This window comes from Leptodactylus fuscus, chromosome 2, assembly GCF_031893055.1.
Source record: "Leptodactylus fuscus isolate aLepFus1 chromosome 2, aLepFus1.hap2, whole genome shotgun sequence".
Lineage (NCBI taxonomy): Eukaryota > Metazoa > Chordata > Amphibia > Anura > Leptodactylidae > Leptodactylus > Leptodactylus fuscus.
Genome location: NC_134266.1, coordinates 213,221,852 through 213,249,421, shown reverse-complemented (window position 1 = coordinate 213,249,421; position 27,570 = coordinate 213,221,852). Strand labels below are relative to the sequence as shown.

The following is a 27,570-nucleotide window of genomic DNA, read 5'->3' as shown; positions in this document are numbered from 1 at the left end:
AGTGTGCATCAGATGTGTAGTTGAGCAAAACTGACTCAGCACTGCTAAGTCTCTGCATTCGCATAGGAATGCATTGGCCAGCCTTCGGCCAATCAGCGCTGGCTCTGCCGGAGGAGGCGGAGTCTAAGGTCCGACCTGAATGGAGACTGGTGTGGAGCGATCTTAGACTCCGCCTCCTCCAGCAGAGCCAGCGCTGATTGGTCGAGTTCCGTACTCTGGCCAATCAGCACTGGCCAATGCATTTCTATGGGGAAAAGTTAGCTTGCGAAAATCGCAAACTGACAGGGATTTCCATGAAATAAAGTGACTTTTATGCCCCCAGACATGCTTCCCCTGCTGTCCCAGTGTCATTCCAGGGTGTTGGTATCATTTCCTGGGGTGTCATAGTGGACTTGGTGACCCTCCAGACACGAATTTGGGTTTCCCCCTTAACGAGTTTATGTTCCCCATAGACTATAATGGGGTTCGAAACCCATTCGAACACTCGAACATTGAGCGGCTGTTCGAATCGAATTTCGAACCTCGAACATTTTAGTGTTCGCTCATCTCTAATTATTCCCCATTCCCATAAATAGAACATAAACACATAGATATATAAACAAACAAGTAAAAATCAGAATATTCTCTGTAATACATAGATGATACCAGTAATCCAATCTCTGTGTGCCTTGAACTCTTGCACAAAGATTTTAACTTGGGGTAAAACCCCAACTTGTAGGTTGGTGAGGCGACAGAGGGTGAGTGGCCGTCTCCCCCTCCGTGACCTCCCATACCTACGCTGTGAAGATTCAAAACTTTTCACTATCACCTTTTTGCTCTTTTGTGGATACAACAGTTTGAAAGACAATAACAGACAATAATTCAAAACATAACCATTACATCATATGCTTGGATATCCCTATATACACATTGTCATTATACGTTACTCAGGTTAACCTTTTTGTTTGTACCAAATCACTTCTTTTGATATAATACATAGACTGTCTCTGGTGCTGGCACAAAGCCAAGTTTCGTCTTCTCTGCGCGTCCTCCAGCATCTGGCAGTCTATGAGATAAAACGACCTTGAAGCTCTTGGCAGTCAATTAAAATGCTTTGATTGCCCTCTACAGAAATAAAAATAGGAATAAAACTCAAACAGCAGTTAGTATACTGACACCAAAATTACACATTAATATTTTTGCACAATTTTTTATTTTCATAGCAAACCTCACTCTAGTAATTACCACAAGTGTTCAGAATCTCTTAAACTATAATTGACGTTAAGGGAAATTTCCTTCCTTCCCAATTTTCCTTTTCTTTACTAGATCCCAACCAAAGTTTTGAACGGATAATCCTCTAAACATCATAATAATGGTATACAGTGAGGTCTTTTATAGCTGAACTGGGCATAGACACTCGGAAAGGGGGCTACCGGGGGTTTGACCTCTTCCGGGCTTGAGGGTTTGTGATAGGAACTGGATGTGGCTATCACTGGAATCACCGGATAAAGGGGGCATGATCTGAGGGACGGTGGGGGCCAGAGATGTTGGTCTGGGTGTACTAACATGGCTGCCAGTGGGAACAGCCATAACCTCACTTCCGCCATCCCTGGGCGTTGGTCCGGAAGATGAGACAACAGGGGCATGGGCGGGGAGATCCACAGGCTACACAGACATCTTGCAAATCAGGATTCAGCTGCCTACAGACGTCACAGATCCACCCATCTCCACTACTCTCGGCGCCATTTTAGGGCAGTGGCGCACAAGCAATTATACTCGGCATATTCTTTTTATCATTAAGTTTCAGATAACCAAACAAAGAAACAAAGGTTCAGCCTTTTCATATCCCTCACGTTCTAGAGTCCTTGCGACCCTGTAATGAGCTTGGGCGGCTTCCAGCAAACCTTTATCTTCTAACACTCCCCGTGACTCTTCTAACATTTTTCTCCACATACTAGGTTGCAATCGGCCCGTAGCAGTTTATACATTCTCAAAGCTTCTTTCACATATTTCTTGCCCTCCCTGACTCGAACTAAATCAACAGCAGTCTGTGCCCCGTCAGGCAGAACATGTTCCCTCTTGAACAACCGCAACATTCTTACGGTCCCAATATTGCTTATCTGCGTGCGCACGGCAGATATGTGACCCCACAACCACCAACAAAGTCACCTTTACCGGTCTCAGACTCTTGCTGACAGGTCCTCCGCTGACCAAAGGTTGCAGTCACTGGGCAATATCAGAAAGGAAAGAATAAGGAGAATAAAGCAATCCACCAGCACCCGTCTACTCCCTGACGGCCTTATGCTAGGGATCAATAAATAAATAAATTACAGCACCCGTCCTCTTTACTGACGGCCCGTGCCCAGACCAAATGCTGCAATCGTCCAAAAGATCACATGCACTACTCTACATCAAAGAGGGCAAGAAATTCACTCCCTGGAATCTGCAGCACCACAGGTGACTGAACACTCGGTGATATATATATACCGTGAGGAAAAACAAGTTCAGACTACGGCTCTAGGACCCACCCATCCGTATCACTCGGACTGGACAATCGATCCAACTGGATCACCTGTCAGCCAGACAACGACACACCGACAGTCACAAGCAAATGACACATATTCATATGAATATGCATACACTTACCGTGACTCTAATGAGGGTGATCAGGCCTCGGGTCGGTGAGACGCCGTCCGACGTCCAGGGTCCGGCGCGGGTCGGTCATCCGCGGTGGTCCTATGGCCGTAGTCCCGGGTTTCGGCACCACTTGTTGAGGGAGAATCCCCGCCAGAGTACGGGTCACTTACAGGACAATGCAACGTGACATAAAGCTCGCAGTGTACGTGCGTAGTTCGAGGAGCACCAGGATGAGTTTACCCTACTCCCTTGGGACCACCTCGATCGGGTTGTTCGTGCCATGGATGCTCAACTGCATAACCTAGCCACGGCACTGGAGTCGGCATGGCTCAACATCCCAGTGAACATCATCACAACATCCCCTCTCTTCCTGCACGTCTTGCAGCGGTCCACTCTGTGAAAGGTGGTTATTCTGGATTTTGACAGGTGGTCACATTAATGTGACTGGACTATGTATATGGCCTTCAATATGGAATTTAATTTTTATCACATGGGTCAAAGTAAATAGTAGATTATGGCAAATACTGATGTAGTTTCCATATTGTGCAAGAAAACAAAGCAGCAAAGAAAAATTTACATTTGCAGTTTCTAAGAGATTGTGAATATTGAAGTATCATACCTGGAGACTGTAACCATTTATAACCACACATGAATATATACAAGTATCCCTTGTCGAGTGATTTACTTAAAAACAAAAAGACTATAGTTCTGCTATCGGGGAACCGCAGGAAAACGTTTGGAATCTCTTGTGAAATTGTGTTCCTGACCGACAAAACAAGTAGCGCATTACGCCATTAATTTGTAACAAAAAAAGTTAATCTAGTGCTATCCATATTTAAATGAAGAAAACAAACAGATATCATCAATTTTCAATGCAGCATAACCTAATTGTGTGCCGTGCGTCTGTGTCTTACAAATGACATTTTAATGAAATAAACCAGAATTCAATTAGTTTTGACTTAGTGAGATTCTGGAGCCAATTTCTGCATGGGTGAGCTGGTGTAGGAACACTCTAAATAATGAATACAATTAGAAAAGTTCCAATATATCTCCGTTCTCGGAGCCTTGTGCACTGCATCAATGCCTTTAAAAATAAACGTGATTGACACTTGATGCCCAGATTAAAGGTGATCTAAAATGAGCCGCATTATATAGCAAGAGAAAAGTAATAATCTGCTAGAAGATAAAAGTACAAGGAGAAGACTGGCAGCTTTTTCCACATTGATTATTCTCTATGTGTGAAGTCTGATCATTAAAAAGATTCAATTTCAGCCCTAGCAAACAAATCCCATATAATCCATTATTAGTTTTTTTTTTTTTTTTAAACTGAGCTTCTCTTTGAACGTGGTCATTTAGAAAAATGGACACCAGTGGCATGGATCTCTGGACACAAACCGGAAACTTGAGCCATGACAAATGCTTGCCCATGATGGTCTCTGTATAAGATAAGAGCTATTTAGATATTGAGAAAGTCAGATTTGCGATCACAGAGATAGTAAATGATGGGATTTCCTGGACTATAATAGAAAATAAAGTGTCTCAAAAAATCTAAAAGGCTATTCACAAATCCATGTTCCAACCATGCAACATGGTACATGTGTCAAACTGTATCTCCCAAACTGACCATGGCCATGACAATGGAACTCATTGCATCATGACTTGTCATGCAGTGAGATCACAAATGGCTTTGTGGAAAGGTGGACTTACAAATAATAAAAATTAAAATGTAAATTTTTAAGCGAAAAACAGTAACAATGCAGTTACTTGGCAAGAATCTGTTTAACTAACCATATGCTAAATAGTTGCAAGTCAAATTTATGTATAAGATAGCCAAGATTATTGTCTGTAAAATGATGGTAGTCCCACATTGGAAGCTGTAGTGGATGGTGAAAGTCACATCTTGGTAAATTGCTACCTTCTGCACTGTCTCCAGAGTCTTCATATTTTGTTCATGATCAAAGGCACTCCATTCCATCAGACTTAGGGAGGCTTACTACAGGGACATGTCCTGAGGGAATACTACTACCACTGTCTTTCACACTTCAGGCCCCTTCTTCACTACACCAGCACCCCTAAGAATTGCTGGGGACTCTGGTAGATGTCGCCACCTGCACTTTAAATAAAAAGGAGCAAAAATATTTCTACTAATACTTGTACATCTACCAACATACAAAAGCCAGCATCTCTCTTGTTTGCTGTTCTGTATGAATAGTCTACTAACAGTAAAGTAATTTTGGAATGGTTAATAAAGGGCCTTTAAATAGGCTGAGTGGTTAATGGATTGCTGGGAGGTAAGCCAGACACTCGCCATTACTGCTAAAGTGTTACATTTTCTCTACTCTCATTTCTGACCATCAGAAAGTGCGCAGTAGCTTTCAGATATTAATGGGGATACAATTTTTGTGACATGCACCACATTCTGTATTGCAACCTCTAGTTTTTTTCAACATCACCATAAACTGGAGCTTTAAAAGGATTAACAACTGTGTCTACTGAGAAACTCCGAGACATAACAACACAAGTAACAAAAACATTTTTGAGAGTCTTCAGTAGTTGATACCTTTTTAATGACTAACCAAAATGATGGGTAAAAAATATATGCAGATCTATTTTCAAGGATGTAATTAGGAGAACAGTGCCTCTGTATGCCGCCCTCTAGAGGGCAGCATCCTTAACATCATGCATGACTTAGTTAAAAAGTCTACTGTCATGATGCGGTTTTAATTGCCAAATTAGTATTTCTGTTCCAAAAGGAACAGATTCCCAGCTATGGACAGCGCTGTTTCGGCCTATTGGGCCTCCTCAGCATAGCGCAGGGATACTGATTTGGCAGAGTGAGAGACTATAAACCAGGGTCAGGGGATAATCGTACACATCAGGGAGAGTGTGTGCCTACATAGGCAGTACGGAGACTTACAAGTCATTCCTGCTCCGCTAGGGATTCTGGGTAAAAAAATATATGCAAATCTATTCTCCAGGATGTAATTAGGAGAGCAGTGCACTCTGTATGCCGCCCTCTAGAAGGCAGCATCCTTAACATCATGCATCACTCAGTTAAAAAGTCTACTGTCATGATGTCTAGAGAGCAGCATACAGAGTGCACTGTTCTCCTAATTACATCCTGGAGAATAGATTTGCATATATTTTTTACCCAGAATCCCTAGCTGTTTTCATGATTTAAAATTCCCTCTTAAAATCAAAATTTTCATGTCATTGGTGATATTATGATCTTCCTGGCAGAAATGTTTTGGCACGGGAAGATCCATTCTCTGTTGTTTAATTGTATGGCGATGTGAATTAATTCTCATTCTGAGTTTCCGTCCGGTCTCTCCAACATACAGATTTTCAGTGGAACATTTGGTGCATATTATATACACTACATTAGGTGTGTTACAGGTGAACCTGGTACCTGGGATTTTATATTCCCTGTTAGAGTTTGGTATCTCTATCCTGTCAGTGGTCAGTATGTGAGGGCAGATGTTGCACCTTTTCTGTCCACATGGAAATGTTCCTGTGTAAGTTGGAGGTGACAGTGAGCTGCTAACAACCATATTCCTGAGGTTTGGTGGCTGTCTATAGCACAGGAGAGGGGGGTCTGGAAATATTGATTTTAGACAGTGGTCTTTTTGCAGTAGTGGATGTAATTTGCGTGTGATTCCTCTCAGTGTCTCCAGGTGTAGGTTATATGTGACGACCAGGGGGCCCCCGATTGTTTTCCTTTTTGGTATTGTATTTTAATAAATCCGATCTTGGTATTCTGGTGGCCCTGGTGAATTGGTTATCAACTGTTCTTGGATGGTAACCCTTCCTCAAGAATGTGTTTTTGAGGCCTCCGAGGTGTTCGTCTCTATCTGCAGGGTTTGAACATATGTGATGATATCTGATGGCCTGGCTGTACACAATAGAGTTCTTTATGCACTTAGGATGTAAGCTATCCCATCTTAGGTACGTAGGGCGGTCAATTGGTTTCCGATACAGTGATGTCTCAATTTTGTTGTCCTGTATCTTGATGACTGCGTCCAGGAAGTATTTTTAGATATTTCTGAAGAAGCCCAGAGTAAGCTTCGAAATGTCATATTCTGTTATCATTATGAGTTAGATATTAAAAAAGGTATCACCCACCGAAGACTTGCAAGTTTTTTGTTTTTTTTTTATATTTCATAACCACTGGCTAACATGGTACGAGAACAAACATTTTCTTTATACTAGGAACAATGTTGTGAGTTACAGGTGACGTCTCTGATTATTTACAACCACAGCTGGAAGAAGTGGTCATGGCAGTAAAATTTTTAACACAGACATTTTTGGCTCTTCACTTTCCAGGCACCTAAACCACATTGTCCTCAATGACATAAAATCTCCTTCCTGCTTCTACCCCCAATTAGAAAATATTCTACTAATATTATAAATATGAAAGTTTGGATGTTTGTATATTTGTTACTTGATCACGCAAAAACAGCTGAATGGATTTGGATGAAATTTGGCACATAGATAGTTTGTAACCTGGATTAACACATAGGCTTATATCCTGGTAAATGAGATGGCTTCACGACTGTTATGAATTTATGTTCACGTGCTATATTACACTGCTCTTGCCCGCAGCACTATCTCAGCTAATTGGAGTTTGCTGATAAAGCCTGATCTGTTATCTCTTTATGTAAACAAACAGATAACAATGAGTCCATTGTGTACAATTATTTGCATATTATCTGATCTGGTCCAGTGCTGACACACTGAGATGAGAAAATATCTTTACTCCAAATTGGCAGTTTGCCAATTTTATACATGCTGGGAAAAAGAAAATCTAATTTGTCACAAAATTCTAAAATAACGAAAGCTATGAAGGTAGCCAGAAATCAACAGAATTCTCCTCAAGCAGAGCTCAGGAAGATTGAGCAAGCTAGGCATGAAGCTAATTAGCTTCTTTGTGCACGGGAAGTCTCATTGTGTACTCCTCTCTGCTATTCTCTTTGGGTACATAAAGCAGAGGCTGCTGTGCTGATGACTAGGGTTGAGCGATCGGGATCGGAAAAGATCGGATTCCGATCGGCAATCGAGTAAATTTCACGATCGCGATCGGAATTCCCACCCGATCTTTTCCAGCGGGATCGAGATCGGAGGTTATCTCAAGATCGGCTCAACCCTAAAAGTGACTTTTCCCATAGAGAAGCATTGACTAGGGTTGAGGATCGGGATCGGAAAAGATCGGATTCCGATCGGCGATCGAGCAAATTTCACGATCGAGATCGGGATCGAGATCGGCTGGAAAATGATCGGAAATCGGATTTTAAAATCGATCTTGAAATCTCAAGATCGGCTCAACCCTACTGATGACTCATCTCTGCTATACGTACACATAGAGCAGACGGTGATCACAGACACTTCCTCTGACTGGAATGAAATGGGCCATCTTTGTGAGTCGGTCTACAACAACAAGAATGGTAGTCATTTCCTTAGATGGGGGAAGGTCTACAATAAAATCCATGGAAATTGATCCCCAAGGCCTAGATGGAACTGGAAGTGGTTGAAGAAGACCTAGAGGAGAAGATCGCGGTGTCTTATTTCGTGCACATGTTAAACAGGAGGATACATATTTTTTAACATCGTTCTTACAGTTAGGCCACCAAAATGAACGAAGCAATAAGTCGCAAGTTTTCATCACTCCAAGATGCCCTGCAAGTTTAGAATCATGGACCAATTTGAGGACTTCAAGTCGAGCAGTTTCAGGAACATATATTCTGTGTTCCTGCTTCCAAAACCCCTCTTTAAAACAAAGGTCCACATCTTTAGAAGGATGGTTGAGGAAGGAGTCATTCTGATATCCTTCTCTGAGCATGGTTAAAGATCTTTGGAGTCCAGTATTCCTACAAAATTTTTGGAAGATAAAATAGTAGACTCTGGTTTAGACCCCTCCTCTGGTTCGGCAAGATTCCTGGACAAGGCATCAGCCTTGCCATTTCTTGAACCTGGACGATAAGAAATGATGAATTTGAATTTAGAGAAAAACAAGGCCCATCTTGCTTGTCTTGCTGACAATCTTTTAGCTGTACGGATGAACTCTAAATTTTTGTGGTCAGTAAGGACAGTTACTGGATGATTAGCTCCTTCCAAAAGATGTCTCCATTCAGTGAACGCAACTTTAATAGCCAATAGTTCTTTGTTTCCTATGTCATAATTTCTTTCTGCTGATGTCATGGTATGAGAAAGAAAAGCACATGGATGGAGTTGCATCTTGTCTCCAACTCGTTGGGACAGGACAGCTCCCACAGCATAATCTGAGGCGTCCACTTCAACCACAAAAGGTAATTCAGGGTTTGGATGGACCAGTATGGGCGCCAAAGTGAAGAGAGTTTTTAGTTTGTCAAAAGCAACTTGTGCCTCTGGGGACCATAAAAATACTTGTCTTTTCTTTGTGAGTAAAGTGATTGGTAAGATGATTTTAGAAAAGTCTTTTATGAATCTCCTGTAGAAATTCGCAAACCCTATAAATCGCTGGATATCTTTAAGATTTCTTGGAGTGGGCCAATCCATTACAGCTTTGATTTTACTAGGATCCATACTCAAACCTTCTGGAGAGATGATATATCCAAGAAATTGGATCTTTGTTTGTTCGAATTCACATTTTTCCAGTTTGATATAAAGATTATTCTCCAATAGACGTTCCAAGACTAATTGAACATGTCTGCGATGTTCCTCCAAGGTGTCTGAAAATATAAGGATGTCATCAAGGTACACAACAACAAATTGGTCCAAGCAATCCCGAAACACATCGTTCACAAAATGTTGAAAGGTTGCAGGGGCGTTACAGAGACCGAAAGGCATAACCAGGTATTCAAAATGTCCATATCTAGTTCTGAAAGCAGTCTTCCACTCATCCCCTGGACGAATGCGTACAAGATTATAGGCCCCTCTTAAATCTAGTTTGGTAAAAATGTTAGCAGAACGGAGTCTTTCCAGCAACTCCGGAATTAGAGGAAGAGGGTAACGGTTTTTAATAGTCATCTAATTCAGTTCTCTGTAGTCAATACATGGTCTCAAAGTTGAGTCTTTCTTCTCCACAAAGAACAAAGGTGCCCCAGCTGGGGATGAGGAGGGTCGAATGAAACCTTTCTTTAAATTCTCATCCAAGTATTCTCTGAGCACTTTTAATTCTGGTTCAGAGAGATTGTAAATTCTGCCAAAAGGAATGGTAGCTCCAGGCAGCAACTCAATGGGACAATCATAAGGACTAGAGATGAGCGAACACTAAAATGTTCGAGGTTCGAAATTCGATTCGAACAGCCGCTCACTGTTCGAGTGTTCGAATGGGTTTCGAACCCCATTATAGTCTATGGGGAACATAAACTCGTTAAGGGGGAAACCCAAATTCGTGTCTGGAGGGTCACCAAGTCCACTATGACACCCCAGGAAATGATACCAACACCCTGGAATGACACTGGGACAGCAGGGGAAGCATGTCTGGGGGCATAAAAGTCACTTTATTTCATGGAAATCCCTGTCAGTTTGCGATTTTCGCAAGCTAACTTTTCCCCATAGAAATGCATTGGCCAGTGCTGATTGGCCAGAGTACGGAACTCGACCAATCAGCGCTGGCTCTGCTGGAGGAGGCGGAGTCTAAGATAGCTCCACACCAGTCTCCATTCAGGTCCGACCTTAGACTCCGCCTCCTCCGGCAGAGCCAGCGCTGATTGGCCGAAGGCTGGCCAATGCATTCCTATGCGAATGCAGACTTAGCAGTGCTGAGTCAGTTTTGCTCAACTACACATCTGATGCACACTCGGCACTGCTACATCAGATGTAGCAATCTGATGTAGCAGAGCCGAGGGTGCACTAGAACCCCTGTGCAAACTCAGTTCACGCTAATAGAATGCATTGGCCAGCGCTGATTGGCCAATGCATTCTATTAGCCCGATGAAGTAGAGCTGAATGTGTGTGCTAAGCACACACATTCAGCACTGCTTCATCAAGCCAATACAATGCATTAGCCAGTGCTGATTGGCCAGAGTACGGAATTCGGCCAATCAGCGCTGGCCAATGCATTCTATTAGCCCGATGAAGTAGAGCTGAATGTGTGTGCTAAGCACACACATTCAGCACTGCTTCATCAAGCCAATACAATGCATTAGCCAGTGCTGATTGGCCAGAGTACGGAATTCGGCCAATCAGCGCTGGCTCTGCTGGAGGAGGCGGAGTCTAAGGTCGCTCCACACCAGTCTCCATTCAGGTCCGACCTTAGACTCCGCCTCCTCCGGCAGAGCCAGCGCTGATTGGCCGAAGGCTGGCCAATGCATTCCTATGCGAATGCAGACTTAGCAGTGCTGAGTCAGTTTTGCTCAACTACACATCTGATGCACACTCGGCACTGCTACATCAGATGTAGCAATCTGATGTAGCAGAGCCGAGGGTGCACTAGAACCCCTGTGCAAACTCAGTTCACGCTAATAGAATGCATTGGCCAGCGCTGATTGGCCAATGCATTCTATTAGCCCGATGAAGTAGAGCTGAATGTGTGTGCTAAGCACACACATTCAGCACTGCTTCATCAAGCCAATACAATGCATTAGCCAGTGCTGATTGGCCAGAGTACGGAATTCGGCCAATCAGCGCTGGCCAATGCATTCTATTAGCCCGATGAAGTAGAGCTGAATGTGTGTGCTAAGCACACACATTCAGCTCTACTTCATCGGGCTAATAGAATGCATTGGCCAGCGCTGATTGGCCAGAGTACGGAACTCGACCAATCAGCGCTGGCTCTGCTGGAGGAGGCGGAGTCTAAGGTCGGACCTGAATGGAGACTGGTGTGGAGCGATCTTAGACTCCGCCTCCTCCAGCAGAGCCAGCGCTGATTGGCCGAATTCCGTACTCTGGCCAATCAGCACTGGCTAATGCATTGTATTGGCGTGATGAAGCAGTGCTGAATGTGTGTGCTTAGCACACACATTCAGCTCTACTTCATCGGGCTAATAGAATGCATTGGCCAGCGCTGATTGGCCGAATTCCGTACTCTGGCCAATCAGTGCTGGCCAATGCATTCTATTAGCTTGATGAAGCAGAGTGTGCACAAGGGTTCAAGCGCACCCTCGGCTCTGATGTAGGAGAGCCGAGGGTGCACTTGAACCCTTGTGCACCCTCAGCTCTGCTACATCAGAGCCGAGGGTGCGCTTGAACCCTTGTGCACACTCTGCTTCATCAAGCTAATAGAATGCATTGGCCAGCGCTGATTGGCCAATGTATTCTATTAGCCTGATGAAGTAGAGCTGAATGTGTGTGCTAAGCACACACATTCAGCTCTACTTCATCGGGCTAATAGAATACATTGGCCAATCAGCGCTGGCCAATGCATTCTATTAGCTTGATGAAGCAGAGTGTGCACAAGGGTTCAAGCGCACCCTCGGCTCTGATGTAGCAGAGCTGAGGGTGCACAAGGGTTCAAGTGCACCCTCGGCTCTGCCAGAGTACGGAACTCGACCAATCAGCGCTGGCTCTGCTGGAGGAGGCGGAGTCTAAGATCGCTCCACACCAGTCTCCATTCAGGTCCGACCTTAGACTCCGCCTCCTCCAGCAGAGCCAGCGCTGATTGGCCGAATTCCGTACTCTGGCCAATCAGCACTGGCTAATGCATTGTATTGGCTTGATGAAGCAGTGCTGAATGTGTGTGCTTAGCACACACATTCAGCTCTACTTCATCGGGCTAATAGAATGCATTGGCCAATCAGCGCTGGCCAATGCATTCTATTAGCGTGAACTGAGTTTGCACAGGGGTTCTAGTGCACCCTCGGCTCTGCTACATCAGATTGCTACATCTGATGTAGCAGTGCCGAGTGTGCATCAGATGTGTAGTTGAGCAAAACTGACTCAGCACTGCTAAGTCTCTGCATTCGCATAGGAATGCATTGGCCAGCCTTCGGCCAATCAGCGCTGGCTCTGCCGGAGGAGGCGGAGTCTAAGGTCGGACCTGAATGGAGACTGGTGTGGAGCGATCTTAGACTCCGCCTCCTCCAGCAGAGCCAGCGCTGATTGGTCGAGTTCCGTACTCTGGCCAATCAGCGCTGGCCAATGCATTCTATTAGCCCGATGAAGTAGAGCTGAATGTGTGTGCTTAGCACACACATTCAGCTCTACTTCATCAGGCTAATAGAATACATTGGCCAATCAGCGCTGGCCAATGCATTCTATTAGCTTGATGAAGCAGAGTGTGCACAAGGGTTCAAGCGCACCCTCGGCTCTGATGTAGCAGAGCTGAGGGTGCACAAGGGTTCAAGTGCACCCTCGGCTCTCCTACATCAGAGCCGAGGGTGCGCTTGAACCCTTGTGCAGCCTCGGCTCTGCTACATCAGAGCCGAGGGTGCGCTTGAACCCTTGTGCACACTCTGCTTCATCAAGCTAATAGAATGCATTGGCCAGCACTGATTGGCCAGAGTACGGAATTCGGCCAATCAGCGCTGGCCAATGCATCCCTATGGGAAAAAGTTTATCTCACAAAAATCACAATTACACACCCGATAGAGCCCCAAAAAGTTATTTTTAATAACATTCCCCCCTAAATAAAGGTTATCCCTAGCTATCCCTGCCTGTACAGCTATCCCTGTCTCATAGTCACAAAGTTCACATTCTCATATGACCCGGATTTGAAATCCACTATTCGTCTAAAATGGAGGTCACCTGATTTCGGCAGCCAATGACTTTTTCCAATTTTTTTCAATGCCCCCAGTGTCGTAGTTCCTGTCCCACCTCCCCTGCGCTGTTATTGGTGCAAAAAAGGCGCCAGGGAAGGTGGGAGGGGAATCGAATTTTGGCGCACTTTACCACGTGGTGTTCGATTCGATTCGAACATGGCGAACACCCTGATATCCGATCGAACATGTGTTCGATAGAACACTGTTCGCTCATCTCTAATAAGGACGATGAGGAGGTAGTTGATCAGCTTTTTTCTTGCTGCAGACATCACTGAACTGTTGGTACTGTGGTGGCAACTCATAATTCTGGTGAGGAATCTTGGAAAATTTTGTTTGCTCTTGGATGGCTAAACACATATAACAATTGTCCTTACAGTATTCAAAAGGAAAAGTAACAGTCCGTGATTCCCAGTTGATAGAAGGATTATGGACAGCAAACCATGGAATTCCTAAAATCACGGGAAACTTGGGAGAAGAAATCAAATGAAAACTAATAGTTTCATGATGAGCAGGTTCTATACAGATTCCAAGTTCCATTGTTTTGTGAGTTACAGGTCCAGATGACAAAGGTGAACCGTCAACAGTTTCCATATCAATTGCCACGGATTTTATTCTACGTGCAATGTTATTGTCAAGCGCAAATTGTAAGTCCATAAAATTTCCCCCTGCGCCGGAATCTAACATGGCAGAACACTGTATTTTATGGCTCCCAACCATGACCTGAATTGGAATGACAAAATGAGAGGATGCCGAATACATTTTGTTTTCATTTTGGGTCACAGATGAGATGGTCTGCATAACTGAATCCGGCAGTTCAGAGAGTTCAGGATTGCTGTCTGCCTTAGCACTGGTGCAGGCTATAGACCTTTGAAACTTGTTGGGACAATTAATGGTGTAATGTCCTGATCCCCCACAATAGAGGCACAGATTTGCTGTACGGCGCCTCTCTTTCTCAACGGCACTAAGAGGTTTTCGGATTACATCAATCTGCATAGGTTCTGGTAAGGGTTCAGTCTTTTGCTGAGTGTTCAATTCTGAGTGACTGAAAGAATAGGTGGGTTGGTTTCCAAATATACGCAGTCTCTCTTTTCTACGTTCAGTAAGTCTCTGATCAATCCGGATACTCAATTGTATAAAATCCTCCAGACCATCAGGAGCCTCAACTCTGGCAAAGCTCATCCTTTACAAGCTCTGATAAACCTCGTCGAAATTGACTCTTTTGGGCTGCTGGATTCCATGTGGTGTCAGCTACCCAACGTCGAAATTCTGCTGTGTATTCAGCAACTGAGCAACGTCCTTGACGCAGGTTATGTAATTTTGTCTCAGCTGTAGCGCAACGATTTGGGTCATCAAAGACTTGATCCATAGCAGTGATAAAGTTTTCAAAATCATTGAGGAGCTCAGAGTTCTTTTCCACATAAGGGGATGCCCATGCTAGAGCTTCATCTGACAGCAGGTTAATGATAAATAGCACTTTTTTCCTGTCACTAGTAAAAGGAGCAGGTTGCATTTGGAAGTAGATACGGCATTGGTTAAGAAATCCTCGGTAATGGTGACGGTCCCCACTGAACTTTGATGGCAGAGGCATACGAGTATTTAAATCTGAGCCTGAATTGCGCATTTCCAGGAGTTGTTTTTGCAGTTCCATGATATCTCGTTGTTGATCCAGCACAAGCGTTTGTAACTTACAAAATTTTTCTTGGTAAGTAGAACCAAATTCTTGAAGCTCAGCTACTTGCTGCCTCAAGGTAGTCACAACAGACTCCATTTTTGGGCGAGATTATTCTGTAACGGTTTTGGGTCTGGTTTGGAGTCTAAGGTTGCTACCACCTGGATGGAGACTTACTTGTAAGGCTGGAAACGTGGTCGGGAGCTAGCCAAGGGTTCAGTAACAGTCGAGCGGTGAGGTGCCAAATCAAAGTCCAAGGGATCGTCAGAAGGGAAAGCCAGAGGTCGGTACATGAGGTGAGCGTCAGAGTTTGAGGAGAGAGCAAATACCATGGTCAGGGGCAAGCCAGTAGTCAGTACACGAGATGAGATGAGATGAGCGTCTGGGTTGATAGCAGGGCAGTAAGGCAGCTTGATCATATGCAGAGCACAATAATCTCGCAAAGCAGGAAGTCCAAGACTGGGCTTAAATAGGAAGCACAATCAGAGAACAGGGTGGAGCAACCCAGAGAGGCAGGAACTAGAATTAGAGCCAGCGGGAACTAGGCTCGGATCAGCACTGGAACTGTCCAGGAGGCTGAATAGCTCAGTTTGCAGAGTTACCGCCTGGGACACTGCAGTCTCTAGGTTCAAATCCTGACAACAGACTTATTAAATAGCTACAGTCCTATGAAAAAGTTTGGGCACCCCTATTAATCTTAATCATTTTTAGTTCTAAATATTTTGGTGTTTGCAACAGCCATTTCAGTTTGATATATCTAATAACTGATGGACACAGTAATATTTCAGGATTGAAATGAGGTTTATTGTACTAACAGAAAATGCGCAATATGCATTAAACCAAAATTTGACCGGTGCAAAAGTATGGGCACCCTTATCATTTTATTGATTTGAATTCCCCTAACTACTTTTTACTGACTTACTGAAGCACAAAATTGGTTTTGTAACCTCAGTGAGCTTTGAACTTCATAGCCAGATGTATCCAATCATAAAAAAAGGTATTTAAGGTGGCCAATTGCAAGTTGATCTCCTATTTGAATCTCCTCTGAAGAGTGGCATCATGGGCTACTCAAAACAACTCTCAAATGATCTGAAAACAAAGATTGTTCAACATAGTTGTTCAGGGGAAGGATACAAAAAGTTGTCTCAGAGATTTAACCTGTCAGCTTCCACTGTGAGGAACATAGTAAGGAAATGGAAGAGCACAGGGACAGTTCTTGTTAAGCCCAGAAGTGGCAGGCCAAGAAAAATATCAGAAAGGCAGAGAAGAAGAATGGTGAGAACAGTCAAGGACAATCCACAGACCACCTCCAAAGAGCTGCAGCATCATCTTGCTGCAGATGGTGTCACTGTGCATCGGTCAACTATACAGCGCACTTTGCACAAATAGAAGCTGTATGGGAGAGTGATGAGAAAGAAGCCGTTTCTGCACGTACGCCACAAATAGAGTTGCCTGAGGTATGAAAAAGCACATTTGGACAAGGCAGCTTCATTTTGGAAACAAAAATTGAGTTGTTTGGTTATAAAAAAAGGCGTTATGCATGGCGTCCAAAAAGAAACAGCATTCCAAGAAAAACACATGCTACCCACTGTAAAATTTGGTGGAGGTTCCATCATGCTTTGGGGCTGTGTGGCCAATGCCGGCATCGGGAATCTTGTTAAAGTTGAGGGTCGCATGGATTCCACTCAGTATCAGCAGATTCTTGAGAATAATGTTCAAGAATCAGTGACGAAGTTGAAGTTACGCCAGGGATGGATATTTCAGCAAGACAATGATCCAAAACACCGCTCCAAATCCTCAGGCATTCATGCAGAGGAACAATTACAATGTTCTGGAATGGCCATCCCAGTCCCCAGACCTGAATATCATTGAACATCTGTGGGATGATTTGAAGCGGGCTGTCCATGCTCGGCCACCATCTAACTTAACTGAACTTGAATTGTTTGTCCAAAATACCTTTATCCAGGATCCAGGAACTGATTAAAAGCTACAGGAAGCGACTAGAGGCTGTTATCTTTGCAAAAGGAGGATCTACTAAATATTAATGTCACTTTTCTGTTGAGGTGCCCATACTTTTGCACCGGTCAAATTTTGGTTTAATGCATATTGCGCATTTTCTGTTAGTACAATAAACCTCATTTCAATCCTGAAATATTACTGTGTCCATCAGTTATTAGATATATCAAACTGAAATGGCTGTTGCAAATACCAAAATATTTAGAACTAAAAATGATTAAGATTAATAGGGGTGCCCAAACTTTTTCATAGGACTGTACATACAAAAGGTAGGTGTGAAATAGCCTTTCTAAAGGCTATGTAAGAATGTGCTTAGCTAAAAATAACTTTTCCCAATGATAGAGCCCCTTTAAGACACATATTCCAGACCTCTCCAACACAGACAAAATGAGAACATAAAATATCTTACCTCTGCGGCGGCTAGTAATAACTAAATGTTCATTTGCACCTGGCTATCACTCTAAGATAAGTCATTTGCATCTCCTCGCAGTCTACTATGTACGTACCTTACACCCGCTGTAGGGAAAATGTGGCTGAAATTTTAGGGCTGTAGTTTTGAAATATTTTTAAGTTTTTATTGTGTTATCAATGTAAGCTTCCCAGAAAATACATTGGTTATTTTATTATCTATATCTATGGCTTTAATCCTAAAAATATTTCATTCTCGTGTAAGTGATAAATGGATCATACATTCATGCAACAATTCACGCAACTAAGACTGGGCAGATTTTAAATAGGACTTTTTTTCTGTAAGGAAACAGTGATCCTGTTGTACCTATGTGGTATTATCAGAAATGTGCACACTCAAAAATCAATGTCCATAACTCCTTTACTTACGGATTCATTTAAGATAAGACACTGAGGTCTGCAGGAAGGATGACCTTCACTAGTGCGTTGAAAATCACTTGTCAGTGTTCAGTCATCTCACATGCTTGTAGACATGGCTCTATATTGCTAGATATTAGTTAAGTTCATTACATGTCGCCTATCCTTACATAGCCAGATGCCAAATATTACATTTTTGCTCACTGCTCCACTGCTTTCACGTTAACCTTGTTTTTCTCTTTTCTTAAGTTGAAACTGAAGATAAATGGTGAAAATTTGTTAGAAAAAAAGTCCTGAATATATTGCAGGGGATCTAGACATTAAAGTCGCACAAAGGTCCTCTTAACTAAGGGGTACAACAGCTACATAGATGAGCCGTAGTTGGCACATGAAATTCATTTCGGCTGTCTGGCACCTCCTTATCTCATTGCCCTATTGAAATAATTTTATATTAGAGTTTATTTTATTTATACTGTGTGTATCTACAGTACATTCATTTTTAGGCAGAGGAACAAAAATGTGAAATAATCAAAAATATTCTAAAAAAATTTTTGAGGTAAATGTTTTGTCTTATTATTTAACTATTCCTCCAATATATATATATTCAGTTCTACGAGTATTGCCTTATTTTATTATCCCCTTCAATCTGAAAATTCATGGGATCCTTCTCTTCAGTTGGGTCATGTTATCTCATGGTGATACACCTGGGAATTACTTATCTTCCTGTTCTCTCCATCACTATCTCAGGCATCAGAACTTCCCATATGATAAAACTGCATAGACCATTCAATTTACGGAGGATGCAAACTCCGCATCATAGATACTATTGATCAGACTCAGCCCTGTCAGTAATGGAAAATATAGCGGGATACAGGGGAGAACTGTATTATTTTGGCTCTCGCTTTCCATGTGATGCTAAGCATAATGGGACTGATAGCAAGGCACAAATCATAAAAATCAAAATGGTGTCTGATCAGAACCAGTCGGGAAGCTAAACTGCAAGGACATAAGTACAATATATACCAAAGAAGTACAAAGTGTGATAGACAATCAGATAAGATGTGCAGTAATGGAAAAAGGTGTTTCCCCTGGATTGTTCCTTTAACCAGTTCCAGATCCCCCCTAGATTTTATACAGCTGGGTGATCCCTTTCTTATTCTGCAAGGACATACCCATACATCCTTGCAGTATTAAGAAGCTGCACAAAATCATACATATGCAGAACTGAGGAGCCAGTTGTATCGACAGCCGGAGCTTCTCTAGAGAATATTACCATCCCAGCCTTCCCATTTGCTGTATACAAAGCTATGAGAGCCACTATGATGTGGCTTCCCTCTGATTCGACAGTTACATGATCCACCGGGGATCAGAGACTGTTAGAGCTGCTGGGTGCTAGAGGGCCCAGGTCAGCACAGCAGATAAGGGCAAGGGGCTGCATTCCTCCTGTAACTGGGTACTATATCAGCCCCAGTTACAGGGAAAGTTAGCTGCCACCAAAAAAATGACTGTCAAAATTACCCCAAAGGGCGTGACCTTAATAAATAAATAGAAAAGATAAAAATGAAAATAAAATAATTAAAAAAAAAAAAAAAAAGCCAATAAGCCACTAAGTCCACATCACAGTTTCAAGCCCCACCCCTGACAACACCACACTAAATACAAAATATTGTAATGGAGAGGGAAAACTATTAGAAAGCTTTTTAGTAGCTATTTAAAAAAAAAAAAGTGAAACGTGAAAACCAAACATGTTTTACCTCTTTTTTTGTTTGAATTTTCCTGATTTATAAATAAATCACCCAACAAAGGGGTGGAATATAACACAAATGAGCCCACGGTGGGTCATCTAGGATGACTATTGACCCTCAAACTAACCTCTGAACCCCAGAATCCAAATACTCCTGCCCTCACAAGGGCAGTACCAAATTGTCCCTAAAAAATAGCTCTAATTATGGCCCATCCATCCAACACATTTTGACCAATGGATAAGGGTGCTCATCAGGGGATATATAGTAGATTTTAGGCAATCGAGAAGGAGGGTTCTCATAGTGTTCAACCCTGTCAAGCAGTGGAGCTCCGGCCAGTCCTGTGGTGACAGACTAACCAATTAAACTGTGTTTGTATTCCACCCGTTTGTTCTGCAATACACCACCAAAGACAGTTCAAATTTTTTTACCATTGGTATACCTTGTTTGACCTTTTAACTTTCTCTTATTAAAAGATATATTTTCTTTTTTTTTTTAAGTATTGGGAATCAAGCTGATCTGAATAACCAACGTGAAAAAAATGTTATAGCCCTCAAAACCACATAGACAAAAAAACCTGAAAAGATTTATTCTGACCATCCTAGTGGTGACAGTGCGTTATCTTGATTGGTTGCCAATGGGTACGACCAGAAATGCAGAAAGCTTCTATCATCTGGCACTTGTCACAAACAAAATACATAAATCAGATGAATCCTTATGATTTGTCACAAGAGCACAGCGTCATGTATTAAGGAAGCACTTGGCTCTTTTTACTAGGATATTCTTCCACTACTTACGCTTGGTTCACACCTGCGTTCAGGGTCTCCGTTCTATGGTTTCCGTCTTCTGCATGCCAGAAGACGGAAACCATAGACCGGGTCCGGCCATGAGCAGCGGTGAGCGTTTTAGGCTCTCCGCTGCGAAACCGGGTTTTTTTTATCCGGACACAGAGTACTGCATGTCTGACTCTGTGTCCGGATTATAAAACCCGGTTTCGCGGCGGAGAGCATAAAACGCTCACCACCGCTCACGGCCAGACAGCTTTCTCACCCATTCAAATGAATGGGTGAGAAAGCCTCCTGCAGGTTTCCGTCTCCTGCCTCTGTTTTATGCAGGAAACAGAAACCTGAAGTACGGAGTGCCGGGCGCAGATGTGAACGAGCCCTTACCTAAGCACCAATGCAGCCGTTTTTCTGTTGTATGTGAACTGAGTCTTCCGTATAGGTGCCAGTCTATTTCGCCATGTGAATATAATGTTATTATCGATACTAACAATAGCAAGCAAGGCTGTAAGGAATTTCAGATACCCTACAGATCCATCACCATCACTGGACTGCTTTAAGACGGTCAACTACCTGAATGCCATTCACAGACTATAGAATGCCGTAAAACGTGCCATTACTCTTTGCTAATGTTGCATTGTATCACATTGTATATGACTCATACAACCTTTATTTTTTATTACTTGAGGGAAAATAGTCCATAACTGCACAGACTCAATACCTGTTTACCTCCCCACATCATTAACAGTGTACGATGGCTCCCATGTGCAGGATCTGGAAACTTTTTATTGCTAATTGAAGCAGTTTCCCAATTTTAGAAATGACAACAATCGTGTTCTGGAATGAGAGGAAACCTTCCTTGTTTATGCCGGTGCTCTGCTATCTATAAAGTGGTTATTGCTATTGTTAGTTTTAGCTAATAAATTCCCAATATGCATCCTCTACTGATCCATCCTCAAAATGCTGGGGCTGAGCGCCGCTTATCTCAGTGACATCGTGCTTATACATATCCGTAAGCTTTATCAGGCTTGTAAAACAATTAGCAGCCATCAGTATATACAACTGGAAATAAGAACAATTACATTTTTTTCTCCGATTTTTCCATTGGATGAGCAATTGAAAAGTAATTGAATCTTTCAAGTAAAGCCAATTATATTGCTAAATTGGCTTCCTATATGTATTTATATAAAGACCATCCGTATGGTGTTTCCAATCCCTGAGCTCCCGTTTAATAGCTTTCCTAATAGAAATCGTTGTGTAAATGCTGCCAAGCACAAGACCTGCACAATATATTTATCTCAGCTTGACCCTCACTAGATGGAGAAGTCTCCTTTGCATTGGTAATAACTAGGAAGCGATCTTTTATTTTTGCGTTTAATAGAAGCCTTCTGTCACTGTTTGATCTCGGCATGCTAATGATACTTGAGAGTGTTCCCTATTAACCCATTACTGCTGCCAATGAGTGGGATCTATCACCGCATGCCACTGTTCCAATGCTTGGACTCATTGGAAGCAGAACAATCTTGTCAATGGCTATGGCTTATATTTTTGGGAAGAAAAGTAATAATTTCTGTATTTGTGTTATGTCAGGTGTTGGAGGCCCTTTCTGTAAGGTGACTAGATTCAGAATTGTGTATATAATAGGGTTTTTTATAATACATATGGCTGACGGAGACATCCACATTGTAGTCCCTATTCTACTCACATTTACAGAAAATGGTGTGCTAGGCACAGAATAGGCCGTGCATCAAATGTGTGCCACTAAAACTGGTATAGATAGGATGGTAAATTTCCCCCAATGAGGCAGATACTAATAGGACTGTGTCCATTACACTGGGTAAATGTTAGACAGCTTCAGAATATCTGCCCAGTACTGCGCCATGCAGCCATTACAGTACTTTTATAGGATCCTTATAACATGCTGTCCAAGATCAGTAGAATGTCTACATGTAGTGTCTCTATCTCCCTCCCCTATAGATTGTAAGGCCTTGTGGACAGGACCCTCTGTCCCATTGTCCCAGTTGGTCACAATGTTAGTCTATTGTACTTGTGTATTTTGTGTTTTGTACGTAAAACTCTCTGCAAATGTAAAGCGCCTTGGAATCAATGGTGCTCTAGTAATGAATAATAATATGGCATTGTATAAAGCAATTATATAACATATTTCACTTTTACAAGCAGCAATAACCCAATAAGAAAGCAGGGGAGCCCCTATAAATAGTTACTTATATTATGGCATGACAGTAACTTGCCTAGTTTGGACACATCCTACATGTCTTGTATTCACACTATAGATCAGTTCAGATGAAGGTCTACACGACTGAAACGTCAACTATTGTGATCTATCAGTCTTTTTCATATTACTGCGATCCCTATGTCCAAAGGCACAACAAATGATGTACACGGTGTTGTAAATAAATTTATTACTCTTTTTTGGCAACAAAACCTGTGTGTGCTACAACATTTTTGATTAATCGGGGTTATAATCCTTGTCCTTCAAACAAAAAGGAATAGACAAAAGAGAAAAGAAAACCATTTTAGTCCACTAGCATAGACATACCATTACATTAGACACTATGATAGTACTTATGGGTTAAGGCCATCAAGCTGATTATTGGATATAGATATATATCTCATAGATAACCATTTTAATATTATTCCAAAAATGTTGTGACTGATTTTGATTCTCCTTTGATATTTCTGCACAAGGACTGTATTAGATCCATGCGGGGGCTCTTACTTTGATGAGAAGGGGGCCCAGAAGAAACACTGGACTTGGTGGGATCTCAGCCAGCATGTGCATGCTCCTCCATTCCAACCAATCTCCTTTATGCTCAATTCCAACATTGAAGTGAAGATGTTGAAACAGGATGAAATCTTTCTATCATTCACAAAAGACAAAGCGAGAATGACTTTCAATGTTGGGTCTAAGCTTCTGGTAAGTCATTTCCCATCTTTAGTATGTAAACAACTAAGAGTGCAGACCAAGTGTCTTCAGGTCTTCTGTTCCATTCCAATATTTTTATATCAAGTCCTATTCAGATCCATCAGAAATATCTGAAGGGAACAGAGGAGAGTGCACACTTCGGCTAGGTATCCATTTGGTGCAAAAATTCTCAGACAAAATTACAGTCATAGGGTTCCCTTGGGTTCTATTGGTGTCCACTATTTTAGAGACAGACCAGAAGAATGGACACCTGCACTAGCATTAGTTGTGTGCATGAAGCCTTAGGAGTAATATTGATAATGCAGACATAGTAGTAATAGCAGAAAATCCCGTATTTTATATTTTACTTTGACCTATTATTATCAACTTAATCAAACTTTTGCTACATTCTCTTCCCCCTTCTTAGGAAGCCATAAATCCTTACATGATAGATGTTTTAGTAATGCATCTAATGGCTTCAGAAGCAAATCAAAGGCAATGACCTAAATGTTAATACAGAGCCCTAGGCACTCTATGCATAGCTAGGAAGCATACAGAACCATGCAAAAGTTTTAGGCAGCTGTGCTGTAAAGTAAGAATACTTTAATACTTTTGTTAATAGTTGTTTGTTTGTTTTTTTGTCAATTAACAAAATTAGTAGAATGAATAAAAGAGAAATGTAGATCACATTATGTACATATACAGTAAGGGTTCATAGCAGGCTATACACATCACTGATTCCTCAATGTTGACTGTTCTAGACATCAAAAACCATTTCACTGACTAACGCTCAGCTAGAAGAAATAAATGCAAATAAAACCTCACTTTTAATAAATATTATTTTAAAAGGACTGATATACAGTGGGGCAAAAAAGTATTTAGTCAGTGACCAATAGTGCAAGTTCCACCACTTAAAAAGATGAGGCGTCTGTAATTTACATCATAGGTAGACCTCAACTATGAGAGACAAAATGAGAAAACAAATCCAGAAAATCACATTGTCTGATTTTGTAAGAATTTATTTGCAAATTATGGTGGAAAATAAGTATTTGGTAACAAAATTTCATCTCAATACTTTGTTATATATCCTTTGTTGGCAATGACAGAGGTCAAACGTTTTCTGTAAGTCTTCACAAGGTTGGCACACACTGTTGTTGGTATGTTGGCCCATTCCTCCATGCAGATCTCCTCTAGAGCAGTGATGTTTTGGGGCTGTCACTTGGCAACACGGACTTTCAACTCCCTCCAAAGGTTTTCTATAGGGTTGAGATCTGGAGACTGGCTAGGCCACTCCAGGACCTTGAAATGCTTCTTACAAAGCCACTCCTTCGTTGCCCTGGCGGTGTGCTTTGGATCATTGTCATGTTGAAAGACCCAGCCACGTTTCATCTTCAATGCCCTTGCTGATGGAAGGAGGTTTGCACTCAAAATCTCACGATACATGTCCCCATTCATTCTTTCATGTACCCAGATCAGTCGTCCTGGCCCCTTTGCAGAGAAACAGCCCCAAAGCATGATGTTTCCACCCCCACGCTTTACAGTAGGTATGGTGTTTGATGGATGCAACTCAGTATTCTTTTTCCTCCAAACACGAAAACTTGTGTCTCTACCAAACAGTTCCAGTTTGGTTTCATCAGACCATAGGACATTTTCCCAATACTCTTCTGGATCATCCAAATGCTCTCTAGCAAACTTCAGACGGGCCCGGACATGTACTGGCTTAAGCAGTGGGACACGTCTGGCACTGCAGGATCTGAGTCCCTGGCGGCGTAGTGTGTTACTGATGGTAGGCTTTGTTACATTGGTCCCAGCTCTCTGCAGTTCATTCACTAGGTCCCCCCGCGTGGTTCTGGGATTTTTGCTCACCGTTCTTGTGATCATTTTGACCCCACGGGGTGAGATTTTGCGTGGAGCCCCAGATCGAGGGAGATTATCAGTGGTCTTGTATGTCTTTCATTTTCTAATTATTGCTCCCACAGTTGATTTCTTCAATCCAAGCTGGTTGCCTATTGCAGATTCAGTCTTCCCAGCCTGGTGCAGGGCTACAATTTTGTTTCTGGTGTCCTTTGACAGCTCTTTGGTCTTCACCATAGTGGAGTTTGGAGTCTGACTGTTTGAGGGTGTGCACTGGTGTCTTTTTATACTGATAACAAGTTTAAACAGGTGCCATTACTACAGGTAATGAGTGGAGGAAAGAGGAGACTCGTAAAGAAGAAGTTACAGGTCTGTGAGAGCCAGAAATCTTGATTGCTTGTAGGTGACCAAATACTTATTTTCCACCATAATTTGAAAAAAAATTCTTACAAAATCAGACAATGTGATTTTCTGGATTTATTTTCTCATTTTGTCTCTCATAGTTGAGGTCTACCTATGATGTAAATTACAGACGCCTCTCATCTTTTTAAGTGGTGGAACTTGCACTATTGGTGACTGACTAAATACTTTTTTGCCCCACTGTATCAAGCTATTACATAACTATAAGGCATAAATCTTACCCCACAATAAATTACATCTCTTCAGACAGGCCTATCATAATTCCTAATGTAAACCCTTCCGCAGTTAGAATTCCTAAAACTAACCCTCCTCTGTTCACTCTCCCACATTACCCCACATGATATGTTATATCGAACTGTAACTTTATATGTCCAGGAATCTTCTACAAATTCAAGGACACGACTGGTGATGGCTCATACAGCTTTATGTGTAATGACAGTAACCTCTATCACATAAATGGCTTCTCCACTGTATAAGTAATGCTATCTACAATGCTGCCCCTGCTACCTCTTGTGTCACCCCTTCATAGATTGTAAGCTCCTGCGGCACAGCCCTCAGCCCCATTGTCTGAACTGACTATTACTCTGTGTTGTCTCTTTTTGTCTGTACTTGAGCCCTACAAATTGTACAGTGCTGCAGAATATGTTGGCACTATATAAATAAAATGTATTATTATTTTTATGGTTTTTTTCAGTTGAAAGATCCTGAAAGAGGTTCTGAAATGAAGTGGAGCACCAGTGAGACTGAGCTATACTGTTCTTCTAAAAAACTTGAAATCTTCCGCCTTTTAAACAAGATCCACAGACTGGTGAGAATCTCAGCTATTTCTCAAGACCGAGAGAAGATGGTAGAAGACAACATTCACCAGCTACAAAAGTCTTTGAAGTTTATCATTACACTCACCAACAGACCAGAGAATACGTCCAATCTTCTCAAAGCAAAAGAAAAGCCAGAAAGTGGAACTGCTGTGAAAAAGAAGCCCAGAAGGACATTGTCCTCTAAAACTGAGTTACTTAAGGGAAGGGGAGGGAAGAAAAAGCCAATAGACAGCAGTAATAAGCAGGGAATAAAACTCCAACATTAAGGCTGGTATGACAAAGGACAAACGAAATACTGAGGACCAGGCATTGCTACATCTAGGAGAATCACAGTAAATGTCTTCTGTACAAAAATACAGGCTGTTCACATTTAGAAATAAACAGAAAAACTGCAGTAAATGTCATTTTACACAAAGTACCAATGGTTTCATACACAGCGCACTGACAGTATGAGGCTCTCTTGCATCCGGCATCAAGGAAACTCCTCTGAGATGGGAAAGAAGTGTAAGTGTCCATGTGAAACATACGCTTGGCAGTAATGGCTATTGTAAAAGTCATGAGTAGTATTTACAGGTTGTGCCACTAATAATATGAGAAGTAACAACAGTATTACCAGTATTCATAGTGCCCCGCCACAGTATGTACATGCAGTATGTACAGGTCCACAACACAAAGATCACCAGCACCTAGACAGTTCAGAAAATAGAAAGCTCATACGGTGTTATTTGATCTTTATGCTATCCCTTGAGGCAATGTCTAGTAACCTGTCTTTTCCCTGTATTTCATCATCCACTGCCCCATCCCTAACACATAGAAGAACACATCTCTAGAATCAGGTCTTCAGTTTTCTTCTGCTTTTCCTTCTTAGGCTGGTTTTACACGACCGTATTGAATTTACGGTCCACAAATTGCTGATCGGCAACATAGACTCCGCCGACATCCGTGTCCTGCCACACTCGCCCATAGAGTTCTATGGGCGAGTCCGTGCAGTGCCGCAATTCACGGCCATTACGGACATGTCCTATAAAATGCGGACCACGGTTGTGGCCCAGTCACACCACGGATAAAATATCCAGTGGTGTAAGAGGCCGCTTTGAATATAATGTGTCCGCAAATGGTCCGCAATTGAAAACCCTCAATTGCAGACCATTTGCGGACATACATTACGGCCGTGTTAGACCAGCTTTAGGGTCCATTCAGATTGAGTTTTTTGGCAAGGAGTTTGG

General features: G+C 42.3%; 1 protein-coding gene across 1 annotated transcript in view; it reads left to right on the top strand.

Moving 5' to 3' along the window:
* ERICH6B (glutamate rich 6B) overlaps window positions 1–26,619 on the top strand; it is a 102,103-nt gene extending 75,484 nt beyond the window's left edge. The window contains exons 10-11 of the mRNA XM_075263135.1: window positions 23,036–23,264; window positions 26,221–26,619. Coding sequence (XP_075119236.1) covers window positions 23,036–23,264; window positions 26,221–26,610 — 619 coding nt within the window. The 3' untranslated portion in view covers window positions 26,611–26,619. The remainder of the gene's footprint in view (window positions 1–23,035; window positions 23,265–26,220) is intronic.
* Window positions 26,620–27,570: the final 951 nt, after the last annotated feature.